Genomic DNA, 26,935 nt, shown 5'->3' on the forward strand with positions numbered 1-26,935 from the left:
AAACTAATTTGCCTATACAATACATTTCTTTCTCATCTCGTTCTTTATTCCCAGGTATGTAACCCCCCCCCCCCCCAACTAAATATCCCTCTCTGGTAACACTTATTTCACACCAGACATTATGTGTCGTTTTATAACGACACATAATGGCATACCAAATATATTTCTCACTTTCATAACAATAATAAAAGAAACAAAACTAAAATACTTGTTCAAGTTTTCGAAATATTTTATTTACAATATTACAAAAAAATATCGAGTCCATTGATTGCGATGTATGATTTGACAATACTGACTCTTGCAGAATATATATGTGCAGTTATAACATTTCTTAAGGTGACATTTGAAAATTGCAGTACTATAAATACGAAGTATTTCAAAGCTATTTTGAAAACAAAACATACCTTGAAATTAAACACGGTAGGTAGTCCTCATGAAGTAAATTTTTCATAGAAATTGTAAAATTCTAATCATTTTAACGTGGACTCACTTCAAGGTAGAATTTTGTTGTTTATACATTTTAAAGTATATCTACATACCAACTTTGCAAAACTGTCACTCTTGGAATAACTAGAAAACATCTTTAGAACGCTAACTGCTTATCAACAAGGATATGTGATCACAACGAATAAATATTAAGGCACACTTCCTCACTGCGAGCATTAATTTCAAGGAATGCAATAGCACAGCATACGAGAAAAATAATAATATTGTATTGCGCATGTCTTTTTCATGATGTCGTGTTTCCTCTTCGTTTCGTATTTTGTTACCAGTATTTCTGGAATTATTTATTAATAAAAAGCATCAAGAGAAAATATATGCCTAAAGTGTAGTAATGATGACTTTTCTTGTTTTTATTTTTATTATTTTTTTATCAGTAGTCATTTTCTTTTAAGCAGCGTATGCTTCTAAAAATAGAAATATAATATTGTAATTAAAAAATAATTTAAATCATTATAAATAGCTTATTAAAGAATAGATTGGAATTTGTTTTACAAATTAGCAGGCTCTTCCAGGGTCATCGGATACTTCGAGAATAATCTAAAAAATTAAAAAAAAAAAAACATTTATAAAAGGAAAAAAAAAAGTCGCTTTTCAAAGATTTGTGCGAAAATATTCCGGCTTATCTCGAGCCAGTCCCGGGAATTAGATCTTATATATATATATAAATGGCAATTTTCTCATTTACATCATTGAAACTACTTATCGTGTTTAATATTTCATTTTCCCGTTTTGCCAAAAGGTTAACAAACCATTCTTTTAAGGCATATAATATACATTCCACAGAATTTATTTAAAAAAATAATTGCAAATTCGAATTCAATCTCGATGTGATAAATTTATTCATCTAAACAACAGGTTCTAATTAGCGCATTTCCTACTGAATATGGATCACAGTTCGATGATGGGCGACGATCTTCCAAGTATCCCATTTTTTGTTCAGCCACTTGTCGAGGAATACGAATACTGGCTCCTCTATTAGCGATACCTGCACTGAAATCACTGATACTGGAAGTTTCGTGAAGTCCGGTTAAGCGGCGTTCATTATCTTTGCCTTCTTTTGGATCATAGGCTTTGATGTGGCGTTCGTGGTTCTTTGAAAGTTTTTCAATTGCCTTTTCGATATCCCTGGAATGAAAAACAGACTCATGTCACAAACAGAGAGAGAGAGAGAGAGATTGCAAAAAAATAAAATTATCAGCAACAACAAAAAACATCCCCCTTAAATTAGAGGGGGGGCGTTTTTAAATTATTATTATTAACCACCAGGGGGTCTAAGAACTTATCGCAGGAGGGCACTCCACTCCACAGAATCCACCGTGTACTGCACTATACATAATCCCTCCATCTTACACAACGTCACTATCTACGCTCTACGTCAGAATCCATCAACCGCACCACACACTGCCATCTACCCCACTAATAGTATTTTTGTTTGTAAATTAAATGAAATTAAATTAGATTAAATTGAATGAATGTAAATGAGATTAGACTAAATTAAATTAATTCTTAAATTAAATTAGCTAGCCAGTCCCTTATATTAAATTTAGATAATTACGTTTGTGTTCAGCTATATCTCTAAGCACGCCTAACACAGCTATCAACATCGTCCATCCAATGACTAATACGCAATTTTTAAAGTACAATTTACCCTCGTATAACGCGGTCTACAAATTGTAGTAACCCTTTAAAAATATATGAAAAGATAAAGTTTAAAAATATATGAAAAGATAACCCCTTATCTTTTCATATATTTTTCACCGCGCGACTTAAAAATCAAATTTTATCTTCGTTATATTTGTGTCTGCCCATATCGCGCATGTAGTTATAAGTAGCGAATTTATATTAGGGGAAATATCCTTCAGCACGCATGTACGTCAATTGTTTACCGTATAAAGTGTTTATGGTTGAAAATTGTCTTCGTTTTTTTCTGGCAGAGCGCATTAAAAATCATAAGTATGTTAATCTCAAGCTCAGCATTTTATTTTCTGATGATATACATAATTAATATATACATAATTAATATATAATGCTTTTTTATGTAAAAAATTAATTTTTATAGTAATGGACATTTAGAGGGCTTTTGCGATATGGTTGAAAACGAAATTAGTGAAATAATTGATGGAGAAATATATTTAAATTAGGAGGAATTGGTACAATTAATAGATTATGTCGAATCAAATGGCGGGGAAAGTTCTGCCGAAGATTCTGATTGTGATGAATCCGTTAAAGAATTCAGTTTAAAGAAATTAGCAGAAGAATTGGACTTGGCAAGAAAGTTAGGAAGTTATTTTACGGATAATGATCCCTCAATGGAACGTTCCGGAAAATTCACTAGATAATTGGATATTTGTTTAGCTCCATATTAGGAACTTAATAAAAAAATTGCAGCATAGTGATAAGCAAGGTCTTATTACTGACTTCTTGATAACTAAACTAGCCGAAGTATGCAATGAGAATTATACAAATGTTGTCCAAGAGGTTTCAAGTGATGACGAGTCCGGCCAGTCATAAATAAAGAACATCTACGAAATGTTAGTTTTGAAGACAATGATGACGATTAAAATATGCACTTTATTTTATTTTGCGTAAAACATTTATGCATTATGTGTATATTTGTTTCATAGTTTATGTTTTCTTAACTTACATGAATTATCTGAATTAAATAATTTTTTATTTTGTTTTTTGTTGGATATGTCATTGTTGTTTATATAATTAAGAAAAAACCGATTTCGGAACATAACCCTACTTTTTCTATGTGATCTGAATCTCGCATAACGCGATTTATATAACGCGGCATTTCTGTGGAACCTAACATCCGCGTTATACGAGCGCTACCTGTATTTATTGTTTTGGAACTCAGACAGAAGCAACTAAGACTATGAGGCAAGTGTGTCTGTAAAGCGTCTGTAAGTTACCTATGTGATCATCTGGCCTGTTTTGTGGGATGAATAACCCGAGTTTTCGGGAAAGTAGTGTTAGAAGGAGATTGTTTAAAAGATGTTAGTGGAGCAATAATTAATCGATTAGGATGCTTAATATTTAATAAAAGACATCTCAGTTGTTAATATTTTGTAACCAATAAAATTTAAATATAACACGTATTATTTATACAATCATTTATAGGCTGCAAAAGTTTTTCAAGAATTTAATAATCGTATGTAAACTCAAGAACAAAATTTCATATCAGAAGGAAACAAAAAATTTAATTGTTAGATTCAGAGTAATTTTAGATTTTTTTTCCCCGCTAGGACCAGAAGTTAAAATACGAGTGTTTTGAGTGTGTTTTAAATTCGAACTAGAATATGTCAGGAAATATCTAGAATATGTAGAAAACAAAGGCTTCTTACTAAATTCTGACTGAAAATTGACTATAGAAAATTATGGCGTATATACTGAAAACATAATTCATTGTCACCTAGATTTCTTCGCGCTGCTGGTCTTAAAGATATTAGATATAAACACGACAATATTCGGTTTCGGAGTCAATTTGCAATTAGAATTTGGCAAGAAGCCCTTGTTTCCTATGACACATTATGTTATGTATATCTCTGGTTGTATGAATCCAGTGCCCATTCGAAATATTCACATTTTAAATTTTCTAATTTCTAAGCTAATAAATATACTGCATTATTTTATTTTATTTTTCATCATTGATACAAGAAGATATATTTCAACTATCATGAAAAGAAGGAACATAATATCATTTGAATTAGCGAATGATCTTGAGGTGACTTTTTTGTCTCATTGCAAAACTGTAATGAGAAGAAAAGTTTTATCATTATACTTAGAGTGTTTGTCTCTGCTTTTCAATTCATAAATGAAGCAGAAAGATTTTAAATATTCAAGTCGCAAAGTCAAAAATAGTCCTATGGAAAAATCGCTATATATTTGAAATTGTATGAAATATATATTTAGATTTCTAATTTGTAATAATGCCATTGAATTTAATGGAATTCATGAATAGTTTCTCTTTTAGTAGTTTCGCTTTTAAGCCTATCAATCACTATCATTACAGTATAAAGCTACACTCATAAAAAAGGACCATTTGCGATTATCACAAAAAAAAAAAAAAAAAAACAGAAATATCTTTCTCAAGTAAATCCCAAATTCGCAGTCTATACTCTAGAAGTTCTGCCCTGGATTTTTTTGGCAGACTTAAATCTGGAACGAGATAATTTACTTTGATCCTAACTTTGAAATAGATAAATCTAATTTGTTCTCTGCTTCTGTTAATTCATTCGCTTTCATTATTTGTCATCTAGTGGTCATTTGTCCGAAGGTTTAGGTAACAAGGAGAGAACACACAGCAATGTTCTCTCCTTAAGACTGAAAACAGGTCCTTTATGGTGCTTTCATAGACAATAATTAAATTATGTTGAATCCATCCCTTCAAAAGCATGTGCACACAGCCATTGAAATTAAATTATTACTCACTTAAGACCATTGGGTTCTCTCATGGCCTTTGTACTAAAGTTCGTGTGGGCTCCGGCTCCATTCCAGTTGCCTGGCATCGGTTTTGGGTCAAACGAAACTATAACTCCAAATTCTTCTGCTACACGATGCAAAATATAACGGGCCATCCACACTTGGTCTCCTATATCCAGTCCTTCAACGGGTCCAATCTGAAATTCCCACTGTTTGAAGAGAAAAAGAAAAAAAAAATTTTTGTCATTATTAATCAATGTAATAAATCTTTAAGATCAATTCAAGACTTATCGATCATTAAGGTTGTGCTTAATGATCAACAAGCTACAGAGTTTGATATTAAAAAACATTTCATATATAAATTATAATTAGTTGAAATGTTTAGAATGTATACTATTGATGAATCGGTTTTGCAGCATGCCACATATATTGTATTATTAATTATTTAATTATTTCTTTATTAACATTTAATTGGATGTACACAAAATGACAACAACAAAAAAATTACAAAACCAAATATTTGGTTAATTAATTACGTTTATTAATTAATCAAGTGTCCTAGCATTTAATGCTTTTATATATAAATATAGAACTTTTTTTCCGCTACCGAATAATTAATCTACAGGGATCTGCATAGAAACGAAACGATGTCTTGCCTCCTCCAGTGGCGCACTCAGGATTTAATCTTGGAGGGGACCGAGTACTCAAGATTTAATCTTGGGGGGGGGGGGGGTTGAGTTGAGTAAACGATTTGAGAATACACACCACGCATTGCATACGACCTATGACTGAGCATCTGCAGTGATCGCCAATACATGATACCCGTAATCTCTGGCCCGCTCGGGAAAACAAAGTATCGCCCGAGCGCTACTTTGTTCGCCTTGCGTTCACAACGGCCGTGATTCCCAAGAGCTAGAGGGTATTCCCACCTTATGTGAATGCTAATTCATAAGTAGTATAAAAATAGAAAACACGACACAACATAACTAATAATAATAAAAAAAATTAATTAGGAAAAGATTTTTGGAAATTTTTCTAGTCTTTTTTTTTCTGTTTGGAGGGGGCCAGGGCCCCTCGCCCCCCTCCCTGAGTGCGCCAATGCTTGCCTCACACTAGGAAAAGCTTTAGTTCTAATATTGCTGAATAAGATTATGTATCGGTAATTTGAACTGTTTTATGTTTAAAAACTATAGTTTTGGTTTCGTTATTAGCTAATATTCGTTCATCTTACCTGAGCTGGCATTACTTCAGCATTGGTTCCACAAATATTTAGTCCGGCATACATGCAAGCCCTGTAGTGAGCTTCCACGATGTCTCTGCCATAAGCCTTATTGGCACCAACTCCGCAGTAATACGGCCCTAGACAAAACAAGGTAGCAATTTAGAAAAGAATACTAACAAAAGTGACTTGCACAATAATCCCACGTTGTCAGTATTTAGCGAAATTTTCATGTACACCAAACTGTATGTAGTATCTAGTTAAAAAAAAAACTATTAAAATGCTGCATCACAGGTGCAGTTTGAGATGGATTAAACAATTCTAGAATTGAAGCCTAAAGAACTTTTGTGGAATTCGTGCTACTGTAAGTGTTAACTCTAACAGTTAGGAAGGTCCGCTTCCTTTTTAACAGACACCACAGACCGAATCTGTGCAGAATACAAAAGTGTCAATTCAATTACGACAGTTCAAAGTTGCTCGCCTGCTATTATGCTTTACTACCCAATGAAAGATAATTTTTATGAATGAATGATCTGGAAAACAAGCATTCTTAAATGAAAGCATTTTCTTTGTAAATATTAAAAAATGTATGCATTTTGAAGTGTATAAAGTTTTGTGTGTGTGTGAGAGAGAGAGAGAGAGAGAGAGAGAGAAAGCTGTCTAATGCAGCATTTCTCAACAACAGATTATAATTTTATTTCATTCAGACAAGTTTTTCTATCTAGATGACAGAGTATTTTACCTAGATGACAAAAAATTGTCATTCTGAAAACTTCGATTTCGCACTACTGCAAAATAGATCAACCGTTCAGAGAACATAAACGCTATCTGACAGACTTTATACTGGTGTCATGACCTTAATCACCATGGTGGCATTAGCTTAAAACAACACCAACAGCAGCATCGTTATTTCATGGCATTAAAATATCTTTATTGATTTGATGTTTCCTCAACACTGAACGGAATCCTCGTGTCATTCTGATCAAAATTCATGGCTGAAATTTTAGAGAACAAATTATGTTTAAATCGCTCTTGTTATATGCAAGTAAAACAAAAGTGACGATTTTATTATTATTATTATTATTATTATTTGAGAGACCTCCAGGGACTCATCGAGAGAGCCTCATTCTACATGCAAGAGCTATCATACTTATTCTTGAATTCATTCATACTGCTTGCACTCACAACATCCAATGGCAATCCATTCCAATCACGTACACCCTATGAGAGAAAAATCTAACCCTCACTCCCTTCTTAGCGACCTTCATTCCCAGCTTCCAAGGATGCTTGTCCTTTCCTCACTCTCCATAAAATGAAAAATCCTTAGTGCACTAAAGGATTTAAAAATCCTTTAGTGTCGTGGAATGCACCTTTGCCTGGAAAAGACTTAGGTCGGATTCTTGGTCAAGTGAGCGACATTTCTCTAAAATAAAAGAGATTTTTCAACAAAAAAAGAATTAGATAATGTTATACGGCGAAGGCACTGCTTTTCGTAGTGGATAATTCGGATCTTTTATCCCACAGAAGAAAAAAAAAAGCCTGAAAATATAGAGCAAAAAGCATCGGGTCTGCACAAAGAGCCTTTCGTGCAGGTACTAGTTTATAGCACCTTAGAAGTTATCTAAGATAAGACCCTGATTGCAAGGCGGGCTAAGATAGATCTTGAATTTGGAGGACGAGAAAATATCCAGAACCTAATCTGGAAGCTAAACAATGTTGGTAAACGTGTTCCGATATTTTAATGCCCCCTAAACAGGAGAATTTTAAGACCTTTTTAGGGATTTTAAAATATCGGAGTCGTCTTGAATGGGGTAGCACAAGTGAACCTGGAACTGGAGATCGACCTGAGGACCATGCTTTCGGATGAATACTCCCAGCTCTCATTATAATAAATCACCAAACAAAAATTATCCGATCTTTGATCATATACGTATCGAAATCTTAAAGTGTGTGAATGGCGTTAAAATGGCGATATTTCGTTAATGTAAGCGGGTCGAACTTAAATTTAGTTATTTTAAAAACTCTTCTGTACAATGATCTAATTTTTTTTTAAAAAAATCTAAAGATATTCTTTAATATTAAGAATAAACTCTTCATTGAGCAAATTATACTTAGTTGCAAGATTTCTCAATCTCGTACTCGGAGACTCAGTAATAATAATAATTATATACAATAATTACCCTTAGAGGTGTAAGAACATACACTTCACCTCTACGGGTAATTGTTTTCATCTTCTTCGTTCTCCAAATGAAAAAAAAAAAAAAAATCCGCTTAGCAGAACTTATATAATAATGATTATTATTATTACTTAGCCTTCTCTGTACAGCCATCATCAGAGAATGCAATTTAATCTTTTGCAATGTTATAATATGCCGCTCATGAGTACATCTAACAAGGAAGTGAAAGTTCCCAATTCGTTTTAATTATCTTCGTCGGGAAATGAAGACTCACGAGAGGTCACGGATAACGAGGATATGAAGAGTTAAAATGCTACCAACAAGGAAATATTTTTTTATTTAATATTCCTCAGGTAACAACACTACATACCGAATCTTCGGAGTTCTATATTACAAAGCACACTGAAAGAAAATTTGGCTAATTCACACGCAGCTTAATATGGACTGAAGAACACAATAAAAAATAAATTGAAAGTGATGGAAAGGATTATGAAACTAATCCTTTACGACTAAGCTACGATTTTACGCCCCCATTTGGTATCGAACCTTGAGCAGCTGTGCAAATTATCACCTCTGTTTTCCATTGATTAAGCTACTTCGCACATAGCCAATAAAAACAAAGCTATGCGAAATAAGGCAAAGAGAAAGCAAGAACCCCCCCCCCCCCTTGAATACTTAATATAGTAGAATATTGTTACCTTGTGGTCCTGGAAAACCATTTTTTGGCCATCCAAAGGGGTGTCCATCGGCATCCAAAAACGTATATTCCTGCTCCAATCCAAACCAGGGTTCTTGATATTTAGCTCGTTCCATAGCTTCCACCATCATATGACGTTTGTTAGATTCTGAAGACAATATTGAAGGGGAAAAAATCGTAATTAGTGACAATTTTAGCTTTGCAAATTCACAAACCAAGATTGTTACTAGGAACCAACTCCTCTCTTTCAAAAACACATTTTACATATAAGAAAATAATTCGTCTAAATTGCATAACATTTTCAGAGATGGGTACTTATATTTGTGTGACATCTACAAAAGGAGGGGGGGGGGTAAGATTATGTTACATAATACAAAGGTTTTCTGTTGTTAGCGAGAAAATATTTTTCATTTTTTTATTTTACTTTTTTATTTTTCTAATACGATCTTTGAACACAAGTAAGCAATAAGGTTATGGATCTTCAATTCTACTGTTCTGTTCATTTCTTATTTAGTGAAGCACCTTCGGAGCTCAGTCGGTTTCAACAAAGCCCTTTCGCTGGAAAGACTTGGGTTCAAATCCTTCTAGAACAAAAGCCTTCCTAAAAGCTTTTCAAAGGAAAGTAAGTTAGCCAGTTTCATGCATATGCAGAAATTTTTTCATTTCTTCCGGAAACCTCAGGATTTTAATCCCTAAAAACAGGCAAACTGGTCAGAAGAATATACGCAATATGCACACAGGAGATTAGGGAAAAAAGGATTAACTAATCTATGCCATCAGGTGTGGTTTTGAATGTCTGCATGGTTCTGTGTTGGTGTGCACACGTGTAAAACAGATTTTGTGATTATTTAATTCCAGTGCACTGATTAAATAGCATTTTAAATGATTTTCCTTTTCTTTCTTTCTTTTTGCATTTTTTTTAATCTTTCAAACATCAATCACGAGTATGATACCATCTTACGTTTATGTTAAATAAACATATATTTTCAATTTTTCCGAAGTTAAAAAGATAGTTCAGGAAGGACAATGTATATTTGTAAATCTCTATAGATAATTTACATCCTTGTTATTTCATAAAATATTTTGAAGTCATTATATTTAATATACAGCTCACTGTATTATTCTACATCATATAAAAATGTAATGCCTAATTGCATTAAAATTGGGTGCCTGTGTAGCCCTGTAGACACGGCGTTTTTCCTTCCATAGCACTTCTCTGCTCAAAGAAAGATATCGTTATATTATATGTTCGATTCTAGTCACTGACTAAAGGAACTTTTTCTAAGCATTTCTTCTAACAGTTCTCTAGTTAGTCGATCTTTGGTACTAAGTGTATTTTTTAACGCATCTCTTGAACTCTATAGCAAAACGAAAAGGGTTCATAAATTCGAAACAAGTTGGTTGAAGACCTTTGATATAAACAATGATCGAAGATTGGTCATTATTTATATCGGAACCAAATATATCAGAACTGTATGTTACACACGCCATCCATCCATCAGTGGTTCTAACAGGCACTAAAGCTCCCACGACCTTCCAACTATTCTTGAACTTCTCAACTATAACTCAAGGATAAGGTGGTTAGCCCTATGCCTCCAGAAGTATCCTGTAGATACTTGTGTTGAGGGAGCCGGTTTGCCTGTTCTGGGGGACAAAAAACCCTTGTTTCCGGGCGAAAAAAAATCCTACCTCTGTATGAGATCGGATAGCTCACCTTTCGTCGAAAGAGATCAGATAAAGGTTCCTCACGTTACTACATTCTACTTCAATACTACATTCAAGGAGCGTCACAACAAAGAAATCACTCAATAAATAAGAAAACAAGCGTAAAAAAGTAGACCATTAAACAAAGAAGTGAGTAAACAAGTCATTCTTTACAATCAGATTTAAACAATAATTTGACTATATATCTAAGATGGCAGACGCAGATGTACTACTGAAAAAAGTCGCTCTGTAATTAATTATGTTGCAGAAATTATTTCAAAATTGGAGAGATTCTTCAGACATCCAGTTTGAAAACTGCACATTTAGGATGAATTACAAGTCACTGTGTAATTCTGTTTTATATTATTTAGAAATTACATGTTAAGAAAATTAAATTAGACTTTACCTGTGGGTTTGTGATTATATTTGTAGGTTTCACATAAGACGAGTTTGTTATTGCCTCCTCGGAATGGATCCCTGTACAGGGCCACAGGTTTGAGATAAACATCTGCATTCGATCCTTCTGCTTGGTACGTACTAGAACCGTCAAAATCCCATACGGGTAATTCTGAAAGACAAGCGAACTATCATTACCACTCGGCTAAAGAAATTTAAGTGAAATATTAATGTTTCATTCAAATAATTTAATATGATCACCTAAGATATTACAAGTAACCTAAAAGAAGCTGCAGTGCAGGAAGATAATCTTAAAAGCCCTTGCATATCACGCATTAATCTTCGAAAGCTTAACCAGAAAAATGGAAAGTGAAGTGATTTTGTCATTTTTACTCATCAACAAAGGATCATTTATGCATTTTATTTTTATTATTTATTCATTCATTTATTATTTCGCTTTATTATTTATTTATTCATTTATTGTTTTATTTTATCATTTATTTATTTATTATTTTGTTTTATTTTCATTATCTATTTAGTCATTTATTATTTTATTTTATTTTTATTTATTTATTACCTATTTTATTTAGTCATTTATTTATTTATTCATTTTTTATTTATTTTGGACCAAAGAATGGTTTTTATTTTACTGGCCTATTAGTAAAGCTGCGGTCTGTGCTATGTAAGCATTGCGACAGTATAATAGATTCGCTCGATCGGTTCGTTGTGTTTGGTTAGCGAAATGCAAGATTAGATATATGTATAGAACTGCGTGCCTTTCAGCACGCATTTTAATCGTCCTAAACTTCAAAATCTGGTATTAAGTTCAAAATCTGGTATTATAAATGACTAATAATTAATGTATCAAAAAATTTCATTCAAGACTGGCTTAGCTAGAGGAGGCGGTCCGCGCCGGGCGACATTTTGAACCTTTTTGAACTTTTGCAGTTAATTCTAAAAGACAGTCTTGAAAACTCATTTCCAAATATTGTAATACTACTGGGAATTTTCTCACAATTGCTGTAAGTGTTGCTAGTTGTGAGAGGAGTTTTTCTAAATTAAAACTGATTAAGAATTACCTACATTACTATGAAATAGACCTCGCCAATGTCATCGACGATTTTGCTAACAGAAAAGCAAGAAAAATAACATTTTAGAATGTTGGAATTAAAGTTTTATTTCAAAAATAAACATAGTGTTTTCCCTACACGTCGTTTTGATTTTTTCTAGTATTATCGAGAGGGGCGACAAACTCAGGGATCGCCCCAGGCAGCAAAAGCTCTAGCAATGCCACTATCAAGAGTACAGTGATTTTGTGATTTTTACTCATCAACAAAGGACCATTTATGCGTTATTTTTCTGTGAAAAGTCACATTTATATCATATTTATATGACTTTTCACAAACTATTCGAATACAATTTTCTTCCTCATGGTAACAGTAAAAGTCAGCGCTTGTGTTCGCGTTGACTATTTCTAAATGGTTTCTAACCGTAACTTCATACATATTTAGTATAAATCAAATTCTGCAACTTATCCTGCAGTTCGTTAGCTAAAATCAAGAATCACCAGTGAGATTCGAAAATTTCGGTAACAGAAAATTATTACTATTATTATTCACTTCTGTAAATCCATTGACACTGATGACTATGCAAGAGTGGCTTTGAATGATGGAGAGATGGAAGCAGAAGATGATACCTCAGCTGATAGTGACAGTGATGACATGGACAGTCTTGGTTCTGAAGAGCCTCTTGTGGACTGTATCAATGACCTCTCAGTGATCTCTATAACATTTGTTTTCTGTTGTCTTTCACATATGTTGCTTGAAAGATTGTACATATAGATACATGTGATATTTTTTTATGATGAAGCATACAGTATGACATTTACTGTAAGAAATAAAATTCAAATAATTTTTTTTATTGTTTTTTACTTGAAATCAGGAATATCCTTTTGTTGATATCATCAAAATATGTTAGAATGTATATTTTGTCATATTTTATGGCTGTTATGTTCTTTGAATATCAAAGATATTATCCAATAATTTTTTCCCTCCTGCTCTGCTCTGTTATATATACATAATATCTATCTATATATATAATGATTTCATCCCATCTGCTGATTGCAGCTTTATAAATAGCATTTTCAAGCTGTTGGCCTGTGATATAGAATAGGTTTATACTTAAACTGTTTTGAAACTACTTAAAATCACAGCTGTCACATTTCCATGCTTTGAAAATTTGGCAGTGTACATTTCGGCTTTTCTTGCAAATGTTTCTCCAAATAGGGAAGCAGTTGTGTTACTATTAATAGCACCATTTTTTAAGGATTTTTTTAATGTTTGTAGAAAGCATATTTTGTTGTATATGCTAAAGTCCTACACACACACACACACACACACACACACACACACACACACACACACACACACACACACACACACACACACACACACACACACACACACACACACACACACACACACACACACACACACACACACACACACACACACACACACACACACACACACACACACACACACACACACACACACGTGCGCGCGCACACAAAACGTGTTATATAAACCATAAATGGTATGGTTTGTATAAATACAAGCACACATGCATGCATTTATGTATATTCACACACATACACATTAAACTCAGTATTTATGCTATAACTGTTACTATGTTTTCTTAATTTTCATGGGATTTTATTTTGTGCTCACATTTATTTTCCTATCATTTCTACTTATATACTTCCTATCAGTAAATTTTTCTTTTATGTCGCTTATTCTTTTTTTTTTCTTTTTTTTCGATTAAATATGCTGGCCTGTTTGGCCGAATGGTAAAGCGTATCTGCTCTCTAGCCAAAAGGCTTTGGGTTCGAATCCCGGCATGGGTGTCTGTGATTGTCTGTGAAAATACAAGTGGTGGGTGCAGTAGATGGCATTGTTGTAGATGATGCGGTTCGCTGTAGTTATAGAGAAGGTACCCTTCCTAGATGAGTCTTTGAACTCCCTGGAGGTGTTATAATAATAATAATAATAATAATAATAATAATAATAATAATAATAATAATAATTATTATTATTATTATTATTATATGGGTGTCTCCATGGAGTCAGAAGACTCATCGCGGGAGACCCAAACTATCAAAACAATATATATCATACCTCTTCTTGAATTCATTTACACACGAAGCACTCACAACTGAGTCAAGCAATGCATTCCATTGTTTCACCACTCTCCAAGCAAAAAATCTAGTTCACACACTCTTGTTAACCACACTTTTCCTTAATTTCCAGGGATGACCTCTTGTTCTTCCATCACTATCACACAGCTGAAATATTTCCATTGCATCAATCTTATAAAAACCTTTAAGTAATTTAAATGTTTCTATTATATCTCCTCTTCTCCGCCTATCAACCAACTTCTGTAATCCACAAGCTCTCAATCTATCAATGTAGGGAGCATTGTTTACATCACTCACCAACTTAGTCACTCTCCTCTGAGCCCTCTCCACCAATTTCTCATCTTCAAGGAATGCAGGCGAACAGACTTGAGCACATCAGTCCAAATGTGGAAGTATCAACGCCTTATAAAGAGGAATAAATACCTCTTTATCTCTGGATGCTGGTGTGTTCTTCAATAACCAAGTAATCCTATGTGCAATCTTGGACACCTTAGCAATGAATTATTGCTAAGGTGTCCAAGATAGGAAATTGAAGTTCCTCTGAACTTCAATTTCCTATCCACTAATACCCCCAAGTCCCTAGCCTCATTAATCTCTTGGAGTACCGTTTCATCAATGTGGTACACAGATGGAAATCTTTTAACCCCAAAATGCATAACTTTACACTTCTCCAGATTGAACTGACATCCATTACTCTTTGTCCATTTTAAATCTCCCTTCAAGTCAGTTCCTATATCATTTATGTACAAATTAAACAATAATGGCCCAAGCACAGAGTCCTGAGGCACACCACTAATCACCTGCTTCATCCTGGACTTTGCTCCTCCATACACTACTTTCTGGTATCTCTCCATAAGCCAATCTCTTATCCATAATACAAGTTTAGTATCCATCCCCATTTGTTCTTATTTGCGCAACAGTATTCCATGGGGTATCCTGTCAAAAGTCTTTGCAAAATCCAGAAGCATTCCTGTGTAGCATTCCCCTTATCCAACTCAGATGTCACTCTATTATAAAAAGTTAATAAATTGCTAAGGCAGGACCGACCTTTAACAAAACCATGTTGGCCCTTATAAAGAATCATATTCTGATCCACCCAATCCTGAATTCTGACCTTAAGCAACTTTTCCAGTACTTTTACCACCACTCCCGAGATGGTAATTGGTCTGTAATTTACAACCGCAGTCTTGGAGCCTCCTTTATGCAAAGGAACTACATTGCCTTCCTTCCACTTCCTAGGGACCATACCAGAGTTCAAACTCAAGTTAAATAACCAAGTAAGAGGAGTTGACAATTCCCTTGGACATTCATGTAACACCCGAGCTGATATTCCATCTAAACCAAGAGCTGTGTTTGGTTTAAATTCTGCAATATTCTAAGTACCCCTGTTTCATTAACTCGAATTCTCACATCAGTATTGCTACAGGTACAGAGATATCCTCACTTAGGTGATAGACTTTTGAAAAGTGTTCACTCAATAACTCTACTATTACATCTGATTTGGTCACCTCAATACCATCGGCACCCACTAAGGTTACCCTTCCAAAGTCATTCTTCCTTTTATTTGCCACGTAGCGAAAGAACTCTTTGGAATCACCCCTGATCCCGTTAGCTAAGGTCTTCTCATAATCGGATTTTGCTTTTCTTAGTATGCTAGTAACCTTTCTAGCCTGAGCTTTGTACTGCTCATGAGGGTACTGATCACATTTCTCCTTGATACAAAATTAATAACGGAAAACTCACGTACAAAGATTATTTAATAGTATAATTTTCGCCTGTATGTCACAGGCATCTTCAGTACATTTTAAGCTCAAATTACACAATAACTGACAATTCCAAAAAGCGCCACTTAAGTAGCTGGTGTAAGATAACTAAAAAGGTCAATAAATTTCCTAACCAAAAAAAAAAAAAAAATGTATACAATAAAAGGTTAGGAAAGATTAGCTGATTTATAAAGTACTATATCCCATAAAGGGGATAGACGTAAGCCGTCGGATCCGTTTAAGTTAGGAGAATGAAGTAAAGTTTCACATGTTTCTTTATAAAGGCGTTGCATGATGAACCGACTTTTGCGAAGGACTCTTGTCTTTCTCCAATGAACTCTATGTCTAGTGAAGATGGCATGTTCTGCAAGTCCAGACTTTTCAGGTTTAAAGTACTTAATATAAGATTGGTGTTCTTCTAGCTGAATAGAGGCAGATCTTCTTGTTTGTCCGAAATATAATCCACAAGAGCACGGAATCTGGTAGACACTTGGATAATTAAGGTGTGGAAGCTTGTCCTTAGGAGAAGAGAGAAGTGGAGATTTTTCTAAACGGTCGAAAGACAACAAAAATATTTAGTGGTTTTAAAACTTTTGCTATACGTTCACTAATCACTAATACATAAGGGATAGGAATGCGCGTTATTTCTTCTGTATTTGATGAGGAAGACATATTAAAACTACTCAAAGCTCTTTTAATGAAGCAATCCTTATAACCATTAGATAGAAAGGAAGAAGTTATATATTGCAGTTCTTTCTGTAAAAGATCGTTTGAAGAACAAAAGGAGCGGGCCTGATGAACCAGTGTTTTAATAGTTCCTACCTTTTGACTGGGCCAGTGTTTTAATAGTTCCTACCTTTTGACTGGGATGGTGATAAGATTCAGTATGGATATAATGGCCTGTATGAGTCTTCTTTCTATAGACTGAGAAATGTAGGTTACCATCTGGTTGACGAAGAATTAGAAGATCTAAAAAGGCTAACTGCTTATTTGATTCTACTTCTGGGGTAAACTGGATCCCAGGATGAAGTGCGTTTAAACTAGTGAGAAACTGTTGAAGTTCATCAGAAGAGCCATTCCATACAGCAAAAATGTCATCGACATATCTGAAACAATGAGTAGGTCTGGGAGAAATGTTGTCAAAGATACGTTGTTCAAAATGTTCCATAAAGTAATTGGAGATAGCAGGAGAACGAGGATTGCCCATTGCTGTTCCTTCAATGTGTTGATACAACTTATTTTTAAAGGGAAAATAACCAGAATGTATTACAAAATCAAATAATTTTACAATGTCTAAAGGAAATTCCTGTTGCAATAATTCAATGCTTTCAGAAAGAGACACATTTGTAAATAAAGAAACAACATCTAAACTGATCATGATATCAGAAACGTCCAAATGAAGATCTGAAATTTTATTTTTGAAATCCAAAGTATTTTTTATATAAGTATCAGTTCTTCTAATTGAATAGGAGAGTAAATTTGATAAAAATTTTGAGATTTTGTAAGTGGGGCAACCTATAAAATCTACCACTGGTCTCAACGGAATGCTTGGTTTATGAACTTTCGGAAGACCATACAATCTAGGTGGACGACCGAAGAAGGTTTGAAGTTTTTTCTTTTGATCTTCATTCCATGTAGATACATCATCTATAAGAGAATTAAGTCTCTTCAATTGACTCCCGGTAGGATCCGATGTAAGAGGCCTATAAGTTGAATAGTCGCGAAGTAATAGAGACATTTTTCTCTCATATTCCTTTCTATCTTGAATCACTACCGCCTTCCTTTTGTCAGCTTTCGTGATACTTAAATTATGGGTGTTCTTCAGTGATTTCAATGCTTTAAACTCAGAGTAAGAAAGATTAGGACGAGGAGGCTTGGCATTAAAAAGACCTTTCTCCTTGTAAATTCTCCATAACATTTTCTTTTTTTTTTTTGTAGATCAAGCCTGATAATACTACTCATCCATAATCCATTAATAAACAGTAAATCATATATATCATTTTAATTCATTTTATTAATTTTTATTGAAAAATTACAATGTGTGCGAGCGTGTTGCGTGTAATATTACATAGTAAATTTACGCATTAACGAATGGCGCTTTTACAGAACCTGAAGCTAAATTGTACTCGATATTAATCGTTCAACGATCGGGTTTTAAAATATACCTCAAAATAACACGTTTAAAAGCACAAAACTAAAATGATTATTTCATGTATATTTTTCTAATTTAATAATTTATTACCGTAACTTAATAATTTTTTCAATTACAAACCGCGTTAGGTTCAAATGACTTGCAAATCGTAAAAATCCGTTGACGGTGCGCCATATTGTGGCCTCTTACGTAAGTGAATATAAGTGATGCTTGTAAGCTATTTTTTTAATGTTGAAAACAATTAGAAGTTTTCTAAACTGAAAGAATTACAATACCAGGTTTGATAGATGTAGTTTAAAATTGCAGATATTTTTTAATAATTATTAATATACATGTAGAGCATATGTCATTAAAATAGTGCATAATCCAAGTAGAAATGCGCTCGTTTACTACTTTGGAAAGAAATTGTTGACTATACATATTGCTTTAAGTACGTACAAGTTAGGCGGAGAGAAAGGAAAATATCTTCTGGATGGATCAGTATTAGAGCTTTCATATTATAGTCTGCAAAAATATCAGCTACGTCTGAACGCACTGATAATTGATGAAAATTTTAAAAACTTAGTCAATAAAAATCTCGAATAGCCTTAATAGGGAAGGTTGATATTGAATCAAATGTTGCAGATTAATGAGATGCATCGTTGCAACACTTTATTAAAAGCTGTATATAATTTTATAGAAAATACTATAGTGAACTCACCCTTTGGATCTTTAGGAATGAAGTTGAGAGTTCTGGTCTTTGATCTTAGGTATTCACCTGTACCATCAATCCAGACATACATGCACTGAACTTTGTCTTCAGGCTGAGGTAGGCTAAGGAATCGAAGTAAAGTTTTTTTGTCAAGAAGTGTTGGACTGCGAGCCATGATCTAAACGGAAAATAGTTTCATCAGTAATATCCGCTTGAATTAAAAAATGTTGAAAATATATTTATGGAAGTATAATGAGAAATTCTTATAAAACTTAAGACATAATTTAACCAAATGCAGTTGTGATAATTTCTTACTTTGTAATAAATTTGTTAACTTCGTTAAGAAATTTATTACAAATTTAAAATATGTCCAAGTTGATTTACCTCGGAACATTTTTGGCTGTTTACAAGTAATTACATTACAGCAGGATATGTTAGGGTGGGTTAGCAAATGTTGCTGCTTTTTTTTCGTACTTTTGGGACAGCAGGCCACGATGAAACATGTGGCTCAAAAAAACATTTTATTCAAGGAAGAGAAAGAGAGAGACAGCATGAACACAACCCCTGTTTAACTTCAAGAAAACATTCCTGCCACTTTTGCATATTAAATTGGGTCATGAAAAAGCTTTGATAAAGAACTGAAAAAAAAAAAAAGGATTTGCATAGCAGTACTTAATTGCATGGATTTCAAAAATTTCACATTACGAATGGAACGAGAATGTATTTGTTGGATCCCAAATTAAGAAACTATTACAAGATGAAGATTTCCAAAATATCACCAAAATAGAGCTAGAAGCCTGAAAATCATTCACAGATATTGTTGAAGGGTTTGAGGTAACAGCAAAGCTAAAAAAAAAAAAAAAAATGTAAATAACTAATTGTTGATTTATAATAAAAGTGCCTACAAGATAGGGATCAGAATGTTACTGAAGATTTATTTTCTTCATTCTTGACTAGAGTTCTTTCCTGAATGCTTTTGTACAGTGTATGACAAAGAGGTAGTAGGATTTCTTCTCCCGAAATTTCGGGTTTTTTCATCACACATACAGAGACGAATCAGCTAAGAAAACACAGCCATTTACAGACAAAAGATACTGTTGTTGTGGCGGCAGATGGCGCTGTATGTTGATGGTAGTAATGTCGTTGTATAGTTAATTATTATTATTATTATTTGACACCCCCAGGGAGTCCAAAGACTCATCGAGGGAGGATACCTGCTCTACAACTCTGTCTCCACCTCAATTCCCCAACTGAGCGCAACTACACCAGCGCCATCTATCGCAGACTACCACCACCACTGTTTTTTTTTCCACAGACAATCACAAACATCCATGCCCACAGCGGGATTCGAACCCGCAGCCTTTGGCTGGAAAGCGGATACGCTAACCACTCGACCAGCCAGGCCGGCAAAATAGTTGGAGGATGAAATAGGGGAGGCGTTGAGTTGCGTGTAGTGAAGCAGTGTGTCCTCCCATGATGCGTTTTTGGACACGTTGCGTAATAATAATAATAATAATAATAACAGTTCCGACAGGACATCATGATAATGGAGTAACGATACCAGGAAAAATAGAATTTGCTATGATGGAAGACTACTGTTAATGTTAGTTTCACTGCAGAGAGAGAGATAGAAGCGAAGATGCATACAAGAGAAAACTGACTTTTTTAAAAAATATAGGTGTATTTTTCACATTTTTTTAAAAACTTACTTATTGTAAATATAGCAAAATATGCATAAGAATAATAATAGTAATCCGAGGTATTTCTAAGTACACCGATTATTTCTTGTTAGCACAGTGGCGTAGCTAGGGAGTGAAAAGTGCCGCTCGGCCTTTTCACATGAGACACACTTTTATTTTTAGACGATTATTTTATTTATATTAACTTAGTAATTTTTATTACTTAATTAATAATTAGTTTTTTAACAACTATACATACAACTAAAATAAACATAAACATAGTGTTTTAATTTATTTCCCTATACGTCGTTTTGACTTTTTGTAGTATTTTTGGTGTGTATTGAGAGGGGCGACAAACTCAGAAACCTCTCCTGGCGACAAAAGCTCTAACTACGCCACTGCGTAACCATAATTTTTAGATAAAGTGATTAGTATTATGTCTAAACATATCTTTTGAAGTGTAAATTGCGTATGTTCTACTTACTGGTTTGCCTTGGTTCCGGGATTGTAAACCTGAGTTTATGGAAGGAAAAACTCATCACTTTTGGATGAGACTAGCTAACTTACCCTTTAGTTAAAGCCATGATAAATGTTTGCTTCCTAAACGGGATTCGAACTCAGGTCTTTCCAGTTGAAGTGTTTTGCCAAAACTAACTGAGCTACAGAGGTGCTAAGTAAAATTGGTTTGAATTTTGGCTGGTATATTCATTTTACAAAATCAAGTATTTTTTTCCCCTAGTTGACAGTTATGCTTTTTTTTTTTTTTTTTCGTTGAACAATACTTGGTCAATTAGATATATTTCACACAAATTCTTCAGTCTAAAATACACACAATTTTGTGATCATCTTCTCCCAAAATCGTCGTTGAACATTAAGGGAGTATTTGATCCAATTATAATTTATTATTTTACTATTTTATTATTTATATATATATATATATATATATATATATATATATATATATATATATATATATATATATATATATATATATATATATATATATATATATATATATATATATATATTATATATATATGTGTGTGTGTGTGTGTGTGTGTATTTTAAAAACATATATATATATATATATATCTGACCTTGTTTTATCTCATTAGTACACAAATCACATCGTGTAGAGTAGAAATTCCTCTTCCGCATTCTCGGTGTTCACTTTTTTATGTATTTTTTATTTGATTGTCGTGATGCGAATTATGTTTAATTAAACTTCTGCAAATTGACTTCCATTCTGCTTAATTATGGTTATTTATTGACTTCTATGAACCGAATAGGATGTTGCAAGTAAATAAAAGGGATTGTAGAATAAGTAAAGATGGGGGGGGGGGGATCGAAAAATTTAATTCGAATAAATGACTAACAAGAATTATACCACGTGTGAAAATCAGCAATGAGCATTTTACATCAGTGATGTACTTGCAGTTGTGCAGTAGCGTTAGCATAATTGTATTATTTGGTGTCAGATAACGAATTCTCTGTCATCCATTGTCTGCACTTACAACAACAACAACAATAATAATAACATATGCTTTTAAGTTTAAACTTGTTGATGACTGAGGCTGAGGAATGTCTTGCGTGCAAAATTTAAGCGAACACGGGTTGATTAGCTTATACGGCAAGGAGTTGGTCGTCACACCTTACCTCAAAACACTTCGTTTTTTTGTGTTTATTTGCAGAAATTAAACTGTAATATAACTGTACTTGCTGAATTTTTAATCATTATTAGTTTGAATTTGCAAATTTTATTTGTAACTGACTAAAAAGATAATTCATTCAACAATATGGTGCTGCATTATAGCTCGTGTTCTTTCTTTCTTTCTTTTTTTTCCTCTTTTTTTTTATATGGGATCTACGAAACGTTGGAAAACTGTAGTATATTAGTTCTGTGAATGGGCTGCATTTTCTCCCTTTTACTTTTATTTATTTTTTAAAATATTTTTACATAACCAGGAACCTGGTTCAGAGGACAAACATGGGCACCGCTTATTGATCGCCTCCGATAAGCTAGCGGCGGTTTCATACCGAGTGATGAATGCGTAGAGAGCGAGTACGCCAATCCGTCGGGGGGAGTGTGTGTGTGTGTGTGTGTGTGTGTGTATGTGTCATTCCAATCCATGATGGTTGAAAACTATAGCACATTTTAGTGCCGTAGTTGACTAAGGTTAAGATAATCCAGTCTGGCATCGGTCGATGAAAATCATCTACAACTAAGACTTTCATAAACATTTCAAACACACCCTGGATTCGATCTCACAGCCTGTTGCTTGAGGAATGGAGACCTTATCGCTAGACCAACTGAGCTGTCTAACGAGTTTTGGCTTTTCACGTGACTGTCTATTTTATGTGTAGCTTGGTGACGTTTATCAATATCGCGTAGTGCAAAGTAGGAAGATCCGCAAGTATCTCAGAAAAGTGAGGAATTCAACCTCTCCTTGTAGTTCTCAAATTGATCTGAGCGTGTATAGTGAACAATTACTAGCTCGAATTTAAATTAAGAGACAGATACTTGTAAAAGCCTTCTCTGAATAAGTAATGACCAATTAAATAATAAAGTAATAAATTAAATAAATGACAAAATAATGAATAAAATAAAATAAATAAAAAAGGAATGATAATGGATGCATAATTCATGGTCAATTTCACAGCTGCATTGATAGAAGTAAGACCGTTATAGATTTAAGTATAGTCGCGCACGACATTGACCTTCTAATCCTTTTCCAGCAAGTTCCAGAGTTTGATCTTTGGCGCTGACATCATTGTAATAGTAGAACACTTTCAATTACGAATTAATCAATATGAAAAGAAGATCACAATAACTCGGTCAGCGGATACGCTCTCCAATCAAAAGGCTGCGGGATCGAATCCTACCATGGGCATGGATGTTTGTGATTGTCTGTGAAAATATTAGTGGTGGTGGTGGACAGTAGATGGCATTGTTGTAGATGATGGCAGTTACGGTTCATTGTACTTGGTGGAGACAGAGAGATGTAGAGCTGGTGCTCTCCCTTGATGGGTCTTCGGACTTCCTGGAGGTGTTACGTAATAATAATAATAATAATAATAATAATAATAATAATAATAATAATATCAACAATTTTGCTCCAAATTAACCTGCACTCCAATGGTGTCATACCTTATTACTCCTGTTTTGTAGGGCGCTCTTAACCTAGATCTTGATTTTCCTCTATGTTTTATGCCTGCCATCTTAGCATCAAACACTTGTTTTGCTAATCTTTCATCTTATATTTTATGACTACACTACTCGTATCTCATCAGCTCTAGTATCTTAAATGCCAAGTTCCCTTTTAATACATTCATTTTTAATATGATTCTGCCATTGGTGCCATCTGTTCACCCCTGTAGTTTTTCTCAGAACTTTCATATCTGTTGTCTCCGGTTTTCGATCAAGTGTTTTATTTCTAACCCATTGCTACACCCTGATAACCAAGAATGTAAAAATTTCAGTTATCATGGTGTAACAAGAAAATAAAAATATAAAATCCTATGTAAGTAGTTAATACAAGGTATTTAAAGACAGAAAATATGCTTGGATCCAAGAAAATAATTCTAGCAGAAATTGTTTGTTTAACCAAATAATAAAAAAAGAGAATCTTATTACAAAAAAGGATATGAAAAAAATAGGTTAAGTAAGACAAAGAACATTAGAGATAAGAATTTGTATGTGAGAGGCTAGTTTAACACTTGGAAAAGGAGATTAAAATATTCAAGTAAATTCTAAAAATGGGATTAATTTAGTATAGAGGCTAGCTTAAAACAAATGACGATCACTCAAGGTCAATTCCCGAAGTGAGACGTTGTCGCGTGCAAGGAACCGCAGCATGTTTTGGCAGAAAAACACGACTTTAATTGGTGAGTGAGATCGACTCCATTAGGGGAAGAAGAAAAGAATTTGAAGAAGGTGCCAATAGGTTCCATGCAGATAAAAGGGTTAGGAGCTCCCACCCCCACGAGGCTTTTTTTTCCTGAGAGTTTCTTCACGAAATCTTCGTATAGGTAACACGCGGTTTTCCTGAGTGACGGCGTAGGAGTTATCTCTGTCCGACACAACAAGGAAACAAAGTGTGCGGGAATTCAATTCTGTGTCCCTATTGCAAGAGACGAGGAACGCCGTATAGTTACAAGAAGGAAGAAATTGTCTATGTATCTCATCATCCAGTACTCGTATCGAGGGAAAGAAAAGCCATACAGAAGTCCGTGCCCACGTGATGAGTTCCATAGTGATAGAGTAGAAGATCCTGTGTGTGTCCTTAATTCAAGCAAAAGGTATAGATCGTGAAAACCAGGGTTCATCCTAGAAAGGTACTGTAAAATCTTGTATCAATTGAAATCGCATATAGTTGCAATCATTGTTAATTACTGGACAGTCGAAGATATACTAGGACTTTAGTACAAATCAGAGTAGAATGAGAGTAAACTAGTTTATATTATTTGATAAGCATCATGTGCTAGAGATTTATGTATGCGCATGGTATTTCATATGAGAGTATCTTAAAGGTCAAATGTATGTATGGGCATAGCGAAAGGATAGTTTAACCTATATTGTTTTGTTTTGTGAGTTAGATAAGGTAAACTGAAAATAAGCATTAATGCCCATGGTATTATAGCAATATAGAGCATTCTGACTAGTATAAGGTTAAGTAAAGTGGTAATCTGTTCCAGGATTTATATGTGTATATTTATATGTATAAAGTCTGATATGATGGCATGATTGCAAATTCCCATATAGGATTTTTCCCTAATACTTGTAATTTGCTTGTGCAAATTTGTAATTTTATTCTTAGTATTGAATTGTGTTTTATATAATAGAAATTGAATTGTACCATGTTTAAGATCTTAAATAAACTTTTGTTCATTAATAATACAGTTGTCTGAAATTGCTGCCTAATGCACCACTTGAAAAAACGTACGAATCTAATCATGCGGGAAATTTATGTGTTAAGTTATGAGATAAAGGGTCACGACTGCTTGATAGTTTCACACTCAGACATATTTTTGTAATTGCTCCTTGTTTTCGAATTATATATCTTAAACTAAATGTCCTGAAAGGCGCAGTATAATATAAATATTAGGGACACTAAGGGGAGAAAAAGCTATATTCGAATTTTGCAATATTTCGTGCGATTCACTTGAAAGGATAAAGGAAAGTTTAATAATAGTAGATAGGGACACAACACCATCTCTCAGATCCATACTGGCTTTGCTTATTTTATTATCTGTTTTCATATTTAATTCGCTAACTAAACTAAAATCGTGCCTAAATAACCGAAATATTTTACCAGTTCTATACGTTCTCCATTAAGAATGCAATTTGAATTTTTCCATGTTCTTACCTGATTCATGTCAGATTTATGCCAGCTGTTAATTCAATTTAGTTAAGGAATTCACAGACTTGTATTTGCTTTGTTTTGGAGTATAACATCATCTGCATAAAGAGCTGAGTTTAATTTCTCCGATTTTGATATGAGGTGTAATGTTACTTTTTTTTTTTTTTGATAATGTGATCCATGTAGATAATGAATAAGAGCAGATATAGCGTGAATCATTCTCTTCCACCTGCTTTTACATCGAACACCATCTTCTTGTACATCCTTGAATTCTGACTGCTGACTTACAACTTAAATATAGACACTGTGCACTACTCAATATAGTGTTCTTTACACCAATTATTGCAACATTTCTAAAATCTTTTCTCTTGGCAGCTTGTAGTGTGTTTTTTCCAGATCTACAAAACTTAAAAACAGATCCTTGTTATATTCCATGATTTCTCAACAATTTTTATAAAGTGAAAATCTGATTCTGACAGCCTTTGTTTGGCCTGAATCCAGTTTGTTCTTCCTCTAAGTTTCTCTTATCCAAATTTTTCTCGAATATGGGTTTCTCAAATTTTCTCGAATCCAAATTTTTCTCCAATGCATACATTTTATCTAGAACACTTAATATAGAAATTCCTCTGTAATTCTCATTGCTTTTTTCCCTTTTATAGTTGGGAATTAATAGATCTACTCCAGTCGCCCAGAATTCGACCTTTTGACCAGACTGTTACCATTACTTTCTTCTAGATTTTTACAAAACATTTTTGTGTGTTTGTGATTCGTTATTATTATTATTATTATTATTAATCCCACATATGAGAGGCAGTAGGGCCCACAGCAATTAAATGCCTTGTGTAAGCTGCTTTTCTGCTTTCTTTATGTCACCTGCCTTCTGTAATGGCTTGAAACGTTTCCACATTCCTCCTTAGTAGAACCTTTTGTGGGCCATAGGCACAAATTTCACCATCCACTTCCATGTTTTGA

The 26,935-nt window shown here is 33.8% G+C and overlaps 1 protein-coding gene across 2 annotated transcripts in view; it reads right to left on the minus strand.

Moving 5' to 3' along the window:
- Positions 1–205: 205 nt before the first annotated feature.
- The window catches only part of LOC150100841 (glutamine synthetase-like), a 50,137-nt gene continuing 23,407 nt past the window's right edge, over positions 206–26,935 (minus strand). For both annotated transcript variants that reach the window (XM_090401699.1, XM_090401700.1), the window contains exons 2-7: positions 18,934–19,102; positions 11,133–11,294; positions 9,024–9,170; positions 6,161–6,288; positions 4,939–5,138; positions 206–1,629 (exon numbers count right to left, since the gene is read on the minus strand). In XM_090401699.1, the coding sequence (XP_090257825.1) occupies positions 1,341–1,629; positions 4,939–5,138; positions 6,161–6,288; positions 9,024–9,170; positions 11,133–11,294; positions 18,934–19,099 (1,092 nt within the window). In that variant the 5' untranslated portion in view covers positions 19,100–19,102 and the 3' untranslated portion in view covers positions 206–1,340. The remainder of the gene's footprint in view (positions 1,630–4,938; positions 5,139–6,160; positions 6,289–9,023; positions 9,171–11,132; positions 11,295–18,933; positions 19,103–26,935) is intronic.

This window comes from Typopeltis vanoorti, chromosome 12 (assembly GCF_054136105.1).
Source record: "Typopeltis vanoorti isolate ZY-2024b chromosome 12, IOZ_Tvanoo_1.0, whole genome shotgun sequence".
NCBI lineage: Eukaryota > Metazoa > Arthropoda > Arachnida > Uropygi > Thelyphonidae > Typopeltis > Typopeltis vanoorti.